The 11,357-nt window shown below is 39.7% G+C and overlaps 1 protein-coding gene across 1 annotated transcript; it reads left to right on the top strand.

The window, feature by feature from the left end:
* The first annotated feature begins 735 nt into the window (after positions 1 to 735).
* LOC131106930 (kinesin-like protein KIF3B) lies at positions 736 to 11,066 on the top strand. The gene is made up of 8 exons (XM_058056478.1): positions 736 to 2,271; positions 4,114 to 4,215; positions 4,283 to 4,405; positions 6,536 to 6,654; positions 6,725 to 6,841; positions 6,903 to 7,017; positions 9,071 to 9,249; positions 10,528 to 11,066. Exons 1-8 carry the CDS (start codon positions 949 to 951, stop codon positions 10,661 to 10,663), a joined length of 2,214 nt encoding a protein of 737 aa, XP_057912461.1. The 5' UTR covers positions 736 to 948; the 3' UTR covers positions 10,664 to 11,066.
* The last annotated feature ends 291 nt before the right edge of the window (positions 11,067 to 11,357 follow it).

Here is an 11,357-nt window from a genome sequence, read left to right as displayed (position 1 = left end):
GGGTTGAAATATTAAAAATATATAAAATAAAATATACTTAAATAAATGAGGTTGGGGAAATGGTTAAATTATGAAAATAAAGTATAAATATTAAGAGAAAAAAGTCCATTTTAAACAAATATTAAGAGTGAAAAGATCATTTCAGGGTTGAAATATTAAAAAATATATAAAATAAAATATATTTTAAAAATAAAACGAGAAAACACTGATAAATGAGGTTGTAAGTAATGGTTAAATTATGTAAATAAAGTCTAATTATTAAGGAAAAAAAGTCGATTTTAAACAAATATTAAGAAATAAAAAGGTCATTTTAGTAGGGTTGAAATATTTAAAAAATATATAAAATAAAATATATTTAAAAATGAATAATAAAACGAGAAAACACTGTGATAAATGAGGTTGGGGAAATGGTTAAATTATGAAAATAAAATAAAATTTAAAAAAGATTCTTAACATATTGACGTCATTTTCACTATGTGCTTAGGACGCCGCTGGTATTAATACAAGATACAGCACATTTATGCAAATTATAATATTTAGCATTAGCAAAGGAGGTAGCTCTCTTTAAAGTATGATGGAATAATAAAAATATTAATAAATAACAGTCCTACCGCCTTTTTAACGGCGCGTTCTACTAATGATATGTCCCGGCGACGGTAAACATGATTTATAAGGAAGTAGGCGAGATATGCTGCATTGCGATTGGTCGCGCGGGTCACATGACCGCCTCCCATTGTCCACCAGCGGCAGGGCGTGTACCGGAGCTGTGTTGACACACCGGCACGCAGCAGAATCTCACCCGGGATGAAGAGCGTGTGTCGCGGCTTGAATTCCGAGGATTTATCGGTGGATTTTGAGAAGCTTTAAAAAAAAAAGTGACGCATTCACGGACGAATGACGCACATTGTGTTTACCGCTCGTTCGTCAGCGCGTCGCTGAGGTGCCAGCATGCCCAAGATGAAGCACTGCGAGGCGGTCAGGGTGGTGGCCCGGTGCCGGCCCCTCAGTAAAAAGGAGGAGTCTTCAGAGTGCCAGACCATCCTGGATCTAGACCACAAGCTGGGCCAGATCACCATCAGGAACCCCGTGGCTCCACCTGACGAGCCCATGAAAGTCTTCACCTTCGACTCGGTTTTTGGTCGGGAGTCCAAGCAGAGCGAGATCTACGACGACGCCGTGAGACCTCTGGTGGACTCGGTGCTCCGCGGCTTCAACGGGACCGTGTTCGCGTACGGACAAACGGGGACGGGTAAAACTCACACCATGCAAGGCGTACCGGGGGACCCGGACAGGAGGGGCGTCATCCCCAACTCCTTCCATCACATCTTCACGCACATCTCCAGAACACAGAACCAGAAGTACCTGGTCAGGTCCTCCTACTTGGAGATCTACCAGGAGGAAATCAGAGACCTCCTCCGCAAGGACAACAACCAGAAGCTGGAACTGAAGGAGAATCCGGACTACGGCGTCTACGTCAAGGACCTGTCCTCGGTGGTGACTAAGAACGCCACCGAAATCCAGCACGTCATGAACCTGGGAGACCAGTCCAGGTCTGTGGGCTTCACCAACATGAACGAACGCAGCTCGCGCTCCCACGCCATCTTTGTGGTCACCGTGGAGTGCAGCCAGGAAGGCCCGGACGGCGAGGACCACATCCGGGTTGGGAAGCTCAACATGGTGGACTTGGCCGGAAGCGAGCGCCAGAGCAAGACGGGCGCCAAAGGGAAGCGCCTGAAGGAGGCCACCAAGATCAACCTCTCCCTCTCCGCCCTCGGGAACGTCATCTCGGCGCTGGTGGACGGGAAGAGCAGCCACGTTCCCTACAGGGACTCCAAGCTGACACGCTTGCTGCAGGACTCGCTGGGCGGGAACGCCAGGACCGTGATGATCGCCACGGTGGGGCCCTCGCACAGGAACCACAACGAATCCCTGGCCACCCTGAGGTACGCCAGCCGGGCCAAGAACATCAAGAACAAGCCTCGCGTCAACGAGGACCCCAAAGCCGCTCTGCTCCGGGAATTCCAAGAGGAGATCGCCCGGCTGAAGGCCCAGCTGGAAGAGCGGGGGACGCTGGCCAGGGAGCGCAGGAAGAGGCGGGACAGCAAGAGGCTCAGCAGGTGCTTAGCCGCTTTGGACGGGGACGCCGTTTTCCGAGAGAAGGCTGGCGAGGACGGCGGCGAGGACGACGGCGAGTCCAAGGAGAAGCGGAATAGCGTGGATGACGGCCAGTGGGATCAGGATGCGGTGGAGAAGATCATCGAGAAGTACAAGGTGGGATAACTGGGATTTGTAGTCCTTAGTCCGCCATTTTTGGAGTCTGCAGCGGCACCCGTAAAACCGGAGAGCGCTCTGCTCGCACGCTAGGAATTTCGAGGAATAGGAATTAATATGCGTTGTCTTGGGAATTCCTTCCATGTCGCCACAGTAGACCAAGTTCACCACGAGGTGGAAAATATCAACATCAACAGCAGCCCGCATTTAAGCCGCTTATGTCGACAACCTGCCTATCAAGTCCTGGTCCTTATTTTTACTAAAAAACGCTCACTTAAGTTGATGTCGACGTGCATGGGGGGCTGCTTCTGTCGACATTAAATGTGTTCTTGTTTACAAAGTGCCCGCTTAGGTCGACACTGACACATTTTTTTTTTTTTTTTAAGAAAAGTTGTCCGCTTAAGTTGACAAAAAATGTGTTATTTCCAAAAAGTCCCCACTTAAGTTGACGTCGATATACATGATCAACCGCTTCAGTTGACGTAAAATGTGTTCTTATTATTTCCTAAAAAGTCCCCACTTAAGTTGACGTCGATATACACAATCAACTGCTTTTGTTGACATAAAATGTGTTCTTATTGGTTCCAAAAAGTCCCCACTTAAGTTGACGTCGATATACATGGTCAACCGCTTCAGTTGACATCAAATGTGTTGTACTTGTTAGTAAAAAGTGCCTGCTTAAGTTGACGTTGATATGCACGATCAACTGCTTTTGTTGACATAAAATGTGTTATTATTATTTCCAAAAAGTCCCCACTTAAGTTGACGTCGATATGCACGGTCAACCGCTTCAGTTGATGTAAAATGCGTTGTACTTGTTAACCCTAACCCAAACCCTAACCCCAACCCTAACCCTAAACCCCAACCCTAACCCCCCTCTAACCCTAACCCTAAACCCTAACCCCAACCCTAACCCCCCTCTAACCCTAACCCCCCCAACCCTAACCCCAACGCTAACCCCAACCCTAACCCCAACCCTAACCCCCCTCTAACCCCAACCCTAAACCTAACCCCAACCCTAAACCTAACCCCAACCCTAACCACTAACCCTACTCTAACCCTAACCCCAACCCTAAACCCAACCCCCCTCTAACCCCAACCCTAACCCCAACCCTAAACCCTAACCCCAACCCTAACCCCCCTCTAACCCTAACCCCAACCCTAACCCCAACCCTAACCCCCCTCTAACCCTAACCCCAACCCTAACCCCCCTCTAACCCTAACCCCAACCCTAACCCCCCTCTAACCCTAACCCCAACCCTAAACCTAACCCCAACCCTAACCACTAACCCTACTCTAACCCTAACCCCAACCCTAAACCCAACCCCCCTCTAACCCTAACCATAGCCCCAACCATAACCCTAAACCTAACCCCACCCCTAACCCTAACCGCTAACCCTACTCTAACCCCAACCCTAACCCTAAACCCAACCCCCCTCTAACCCTAACCCCAACCCTAACCCTAAACCAAACCCTAACCCCAACCCTAACCCTAACCCCAACCCTAACCCCTAAACCTGTTCAGTGCAAAATAATCTTCCACCTAAAGGCCTGGTGGTGATAATTGGATGAACGTTGAAGGTTAGCCACCAGTAGAAAGGTTTGCACACGTACATAATATTTATTTCCAGGTTGGATGACGTCGACAACCACTTATGTTGATGTCAGTCAGCCAGGCCATTGGCTTGGCTTCTTTATACACTTGTATTGGTACTTGTACTGGTACTTGTACTGGTACTTGTACTGGTACCGACACAGAAGGTGGACGATCCCAGCGCTCCATCATGGCGCCGTAAGACAAGCCTGTGGTTTACCGTACGTTGGCGTTCGCCGTGTCTGCAGGCCATGGAGAGCAAACTTCTGGTGGGAGGCAAGACCATCATGGATCATACCAACGAGCAGCAGAAGCTGCTGGAGCAGAGGAGGCAGGAGATCGCGGAGCAGGTGAGCGCTCGCCGAGCCGGCCGGGTCCCGCTGAGAAGGCGCTAAGCCGCGACGACGGTGTGCGCAGATTCGGCGCGAGCGGGAGATGCGGCAGCAGATGATGATGCGTGACGAGGAGACCTTGGAGATGAGGGAGACCTTCTCCTCCCTGCAGCAGGAAGTGGAGCTGAAGACCAAGAAGCTGAGGAGGGTGAGATGGATCTTTTTTTTTTTTAACATTACAAGAATAACTCAAACGTTAGCGGTGCTAGCATGGCCATGTGATGCTACAGCGCTAACATCATGTTTTAGCAGTGACATCATGCTAGGTTAGCCTATTTGCTAACACTATCAAACACTCCCTCTTCTGTAGCTGACTCATGGATTCATTTTAAGATGTGTAGCGAAGCCTTTCTTTTTTTTTCCAAAATATTTTAAGAAAAAGCCAATTTTTTTATTTTATGATCATAAAGATTTAATATGTATTAATATATTGTATATTATATAGATTTTTAACATTACAAGAAAAATATTATTTTTTCGGAGATTTCGACGAAACAAACATTAGCAGTGCTAGCATCACGTTTTAGCAGTGACATCATGCTAGGTTAGCCTATTTGCTAACACTATCAAACACTCCCTCTCTGTAGCTGACTCATGGATTCATTTTAAGATGTGTAGCGAAGCCTTTCTTTTTTTTTCCCAAAATATTTTAAGAAAAAGCCAAATTTTTAATTTTATTTTATGATCATAAAGATTTAATATATATTAATATATTGTATATTATATAGATTTTAACATTACAAGAAAAATATTATTTTTTCGGAGATTTCGACGAAACAAACATTAGCAGTGCTAGCATCATGTTTTAGCAGTGACATCATGCTAGGTTAGCCTATTCGCTAACATTATCAAATAGACTCCCTCGTCTGTAGCTGACTCATGGATTCATTTTAAGATGTGTAGCGAAGCCTTTCTTTTTTTTTTCCAAAATATTTTAAGAAAAAGCCAAATTTGACCAATTTTTTTTTATTTTATTTTATGATCAGAAAGTTTTAATTTGTTGTATATTACACAAAAAATATGTATAAAATGTCAATTTTGAGTGTAAATATTTTTTCCAACGAAACTAACGTTAGCAGTGCTAGCATCATGTTTTAGCAGTGACATCATGCTAGGTTAGCCTATTTGCTAAGACTTTCAAATAGACTCCCTCGTCTGTAGCTGACTCATGGATTCATTTTAAGATGTGTAGCGAAGCCTTTCTTTTTTTTCCAAAATATTTTGAGGAAAAGCCAAATTTGACCGGATTTTTTTTATTTTATTTTATGATCATAAAGTTTTAACATATTGTATATTACACAAAAAATATGTATAAAATGTCAATTTTGAGTTTAAAGTCAATATGATTTTAATGTTATGAATAATCTATAATATACTGCGTATGTTTGAAAAAATGTATGTATGTATATTTTTTAACATTACAAAAAAAATTCTGAGATTTCGACAAAACAAACGTTAGCAGTGCTAGCATCACATTTTATCAGTTTTTTTTATCACGTTTTAGCAGTGACATCATGCTAGGTTAGCCGATTCGCTAACATTATCAAACATGGAGCTCCCTCATCTGTAGCTGACTCATGGATTCATTTTAAGATGTGTAGCGAAGCCTTTCTCTTTTTTCCAAAAGATTTTGAGAAAAAGCCAAATTTGACCAATTTTTTAAATTTTATTTTATGATCAGAAAGTTTTAATTTGTTGTATATTACACAAAACAGCGCTAACATCACGTTTTAGCAGTGACATTATGCTAGGTTAGCCGATTCGCTAACATTATGAAACATGGAGCTCCCTTGTCTGTAGCTGACTCATGGATTCATTTTAAGATGTGTAGCGAAGCCTTTCTCTTTTTTTCCAAAATATTTTGATGAAAATTCAAATTTGACTAGATTTTTTTTAATTTTATTTTATGATCATAAAGTTTTAATATATTGTAAATGACACAACAAAATAAATATCAATAAAAAATAATTAAATAAATAATAAAAAAATATCAATTTTCTTATTTTTCTTTTTTTTTCAAATAAATTTTCAGTTTAAAGTCAATATGTTTTTAATGTTATGAATAATCCATAATATACTGCATATGTATGAAGAAATTTATGTATGTATATTTTTTAACATTACAAAAAAAAAAATTTCCGAAGATTCCGAAGAAAAAAACGTTAGCATCAGTGCTAGCATCACGCGAGCTCCCTCATCTGTAGCTTGTTATGTTTTTGGGACGGGGGGGGGTTCAAGTGCTAACCGCTTTGTGTCCAAATATCCCGGCGGCGTTCAGCTGTACGCCAAACTCCAGCTGGTGTGGGCGGAGATGCGTGATGTCATCAACGAGCACGTGACCACCCGCCAGGAGCTGGAGCAGACCCAGAACGAGCTGGCCAGAGAACTCAAGTACAAGTGCGTGTCAACGCCACGCTCCACGCGGTGGCGGGAACGTCGGGACCAACTTGTGCAAAATTCCTTTCAGGTCCCTTTTGATTGAGAATTTTGTGCCGCCCGACGAGAAGAAGAAGGTCGTGAGCAGACTCCATTTTGACGCGGAGGAGGATCAGTGGAGGCTGACGTCGGTCGTCCCGTCCGAGAGGTGATGAAGCCCAGCATCTTATTTTGAAAATACCCAATATACGTCACCCTCTTCATCCTAGTGCGCCCGCACGGGTCAAGAGGAGGCCACTCTCCGCCGTGGGATACAAGCGGCCCATCAGCCAGTATGCGCAAGTCGCTGTTGCCACGGCAACCGGCACCCCGTCCAGATATCAGGTCAGCACTTTATTATTTTAAACAGTAAATAAAATCTAATAGCTATGAAAAGTTTGTTTACAGTTAAAATACATTATTAAAATACATTATCCTGGAAGTGCAAGGTTTTAGGCTTCTGTTGACAAGAAAGAAATTCAAGCTAGCAGTTAGCTTGCTAGCTTGTTAGCCATTTAGCCGTTAGCCGTTAGCCGGTGCTGTGAACAATGAGTAATACGAGTGTAAATATGACTTTATGCGTACTATTTCATGTATTTAGTTACTCGAAACCTGTAGCGTGGGGATTTACAATATAGCCATGCTAGCACACGACTGAAAAAAACTGCTAAAATATACGAAAATGTTATTTTAAACAGTAAATAAAATCTAATAGCGATGAAAAGCTTGTTTACAGTTAAAATACATTATTAAAATACATTATCCTGGAAGTGCAAGGTTTTAGGCTTCTGTTGACAAGAAAGAAATTCAAGCTAGCAGTTAGCTTGCTAGCTTGTTAGCCATTTAGCCGTTAGCTGTTAGTCGGTGGTGTGAACAATGAGTAATATGAGTGTAAATATGACTTTATGCGTACTATTTCATGTATTTAGTTACTCGAAACCTGTAGCGTGGGGATTTACAATATAGCCATGCTAGCACACGACTGAAAAAAACTGCTAAAATATACGAAAATGTTATTTTGAACAGTAAATAAAATCTAATAGCTATGAAAAGTTTGTTTACAGTTAAAATACATTATTAAAATACATTATCCTGGAAGTGCAAGGTTTTAGGCTTCTGTTGACAAGAAATAAATTCAAGCTAGCAGTTAGCTTGCTAGCTTGTTAGCCATTTTAGCCGTGAGCCGGCGGTGTGAACAATGAGTAATACGAGTGTAAATATGACTTTATGCGTACTATTTCATGTCTGCGCGAGTCGCTGTCGCCACGGCAACCGGCACCCCGTTCAAATATCAGCTCAGCACTTTATGAAACAATTTATTATTAGTCCAAAAATACTGTACTCAAACCCAAGCCATATGTACATGTATAGTAATAGTAACAATACTTCCGATTGCATATCATAACATAAAGAATATAACACGTTTCATATGTTTAAAATATAAAATAATAATTTATTCATTGAAGTAATGTATTTAGTTACTTAAAACCTGTACTATATTCATGTAGCGTGGGGATTTACAATATAGCCATGCTAGCACACAACTGAAAAAACTGCTAAAATATACGAAAATGTTATTTTAAACAATAAATAAAATCTAATAGCTACGAAAAGTTTGTTTACAGTTAAAATACATTATTAAAATACATTATCCTGGAAGTGCAAGGTTTTAGGCTTCTGTTGACAAGAAAGAAATTCAAGCTAGCAGTTAGCTTGCTAGCTTGTTAGCCATTTTAGCCGTGAGCCGGCGGTGTGAACAATGAGTAATACGAGTGTAAATATGACTTTATGCGTACTATTTCATGTTTGTGCGAGTTTGCACGTTTCATATGTTTAAAAATATAAAATAATCATTTAAATCATTTATTCATTGAAGTCATGTATTTAGTTACTCGAAACATGTAGCGTGGGGATTTACAATATAGCCATGCTAGCACACGACTGAAAAAAAATGCTAAAATATACGAAAATGTTATTTTAAACAGTAAATAAAATATAATAGCTATGAAAAGTTTGTTTACAGTTAAAATACATTATTAAAATACATTATCCTGGAAGTGCAAGGTTTAAGGCTTCTGTTGACAAGAAATAAATTCAAGCTAGCAGTTAGCTTGCTAGCTTGTTAGCCATGTAGCCGTTAGTGTGAACAATGAGTAATATGAGTGTAAATATGACTTTATGCGTACTATTTCATATCTGAAGATTATCTAATAATGTTAAAAAAACGTATTTACCAAGTCTTATACAGGTTCTGTATGCCCTAACTACGAAAATATACCGTTCATAAACATTATAGTAACTATATCGCGGTGACTCATTTAACGCGGTCGGGTCTGGACCCAATTAACCGGCAAAAACCGAGGGACGACTGTAGCTTACCGTCTACGGTTCCCTCCAGGCTGAGAACATCATGCTACTGGAGCTGGACTTGTCTCCACCAACCATGTTCGCCTTGAACCTCCACGGGGCTCATCTGGAGAGAGCCTTCTCCCCCCGCCTCATGGCCGACCCTCTGGCGGACGTCCCTATGCGAGACAGGGCTGCTGCGTCGGCCCGGGTTAGGAAATCCCAGTCCTGGTGAGTGACGGACGGCCATGGAATGTTTAGCATTATATGGAGGTCTAGCACTCCCTGCTGGATTGTTTTGGTAACTACAGTCACTTCGTACTGCAAAGCCAAAAGTCTCCGTTTTATTGGAAGAAAGTTGTTTAGTATCGCGAGAATGACACTCCAAGACAAAAACGTGAATGTGACGAGATTAAAGGGAAACTATTGTAAGGAAAAAACTAATTGTACCAGAAAAAAATTAATATATGAAAATATATATTTCCATCTAAGACAAAAGTTTTAATGTAATGAGATTGACGTAAACATATTTTGAGGAAAAAAAATTACCTCTAAAAATGTCATAATAATAATCATATTAATATGATAATATCACAAGAAATGTCACATTTTGAGAAAAAATATATTTTTATATTAAGGCATACCTTTTAATATTACAAGAAAAAAAACAAAGTGAATTTTATCATATTGTATCTGAAAAAAATATTGTAGAAATGGGATATCAAATAGAAATATATATTGTATATATTTTCCAAGATAGTCTCATGACGTTTTGACAAAAAAGTCAAAATTGTACAACATATATTGATATATATGATTATTACAAATTAAAATATTAATTTTATGAGGTAAAAGTCAAACTATTTTGAGCAAAAGCCTAATTTTACGAGAAAAAATTCTTAATTTTATGAGAATAAAGTCATAATATACTGTACCATACAGTATATTAATGAAATATGAAAGTATAATATAATAAATACATAATTATGCATAAAATCTAAAAAATATAATAATAAAATAGAAAAAATATAATATATATATATAATATAATATAATAAAATAAATCAAATATATAATAAAAACAAAACAAAATAACAAAACAAAATAAATTATAAATATACAATATTTTGAGGAAGGCTAATTTTACCTGAAAAAATTGGTAATATAAAATAAACAATAAAAACAAACTATAAAAAACACACATTCTATGTGAAGTAAGCCATAAAATATTGTATAAAAATGTTACTATAACAAGAAAAAAGTAATAAATAAAACAATAATACACATTTTATCATATACATTTATTACAATATTTAAAATAAATAATTTTACGAGACAACAAAATAGAAATTTTTAAGTATAAAGTCAAAATAAAAACAAATGCATATAAATATTGTAAATTATTCATAAAGGTGAATAAAAATATGCTGCGTCCTTTCTGCATCTTCTTATGTTGTCATGAAATTATGATGAAATAATAATAATAAGGGATTACACATAAACCCCCAGGTATCAAGCTCCGCAAGCAGCATGCGTTTCACCATCCTGGTCCTCCAGCACCCTGACCTCATCTCAGAGTCCCAGACGGAGACCCTCCTCGGCGGTCCATCTCCCGGCGGAGGCCCCTCTCCGGACCAGCCCCTGAGTGTCATCGGTACCTGTGTAGAAGCACATCAGTCGGCATGAAGCGACCAAAAGATACGAGCTGCTTATTTAGTCTGCTTTTTGTCTTCTGCTTTCATGGAAAAGCTCTCTTGATGAAAACCTGAAGTCAGCAAAAAAAAAAAAAAAAGCACAACGGCCAAAAGCTTTAATAACGTCTATTGTTTGATTTGGGGTCAATGCGGGACAATGGCGGGCTTAGCGGGTATTGTTGCTGATGTGTTACTTGCTGCTAATGTCATTATGAGGCAAATATACATGCGGTATTAGCTAAATTAGCTGCCTTATTTTTATTTTTTTTTACTGCTATGATGTTGTGAGAGGTGAATTCGTGTACTTTAAATGTGGAAAATAAAGACCTTAAAAAGAGACTTGTACTGAATACATCACGGCATATCATAGCAACCGACAAACACCATGCAAATACACCCCCATCACTGATTGGATGCTTTGAGAGTGCTTATGATGCACTTCTAGAAAATGTACACATTAACTAATTAACTTATACTACTTAAGAATAAATATACTAATGCAGCCGTTTCCGTTGTTTTTTGTAATGGGGACACACACTCACAACATTTATACTACATACAGAAGACAATATAATTTGACTTGTCGTTCAAACAGTACCGTGAAAAGAACCGAAATGTCGGAATCGTTCAAAACGTTCCGGGTTT

The sequence above is a fragment of the Doryrhamphus excisus genome, chromosome 19, assembly GCF_030265055.1.
Source record: "Doryrhamphus excisus isolate RoL2022-K1 chromosome 19, RoL_Dexc_1.0, whole genome shotgun sequence".
In the NCBI taxonomy this organism is placed as follows: Eukaryota; Metazoa; Chordata; class Actinopteri; order Syngnathiformes; family Syngnathidae; genus Doryrhamphus; species Doryrhamphus excisus.
Note: the sequence above shows the minus strand (reverse complement) of the source record. Positions and strands in the feature narration are given on the sequence as shown.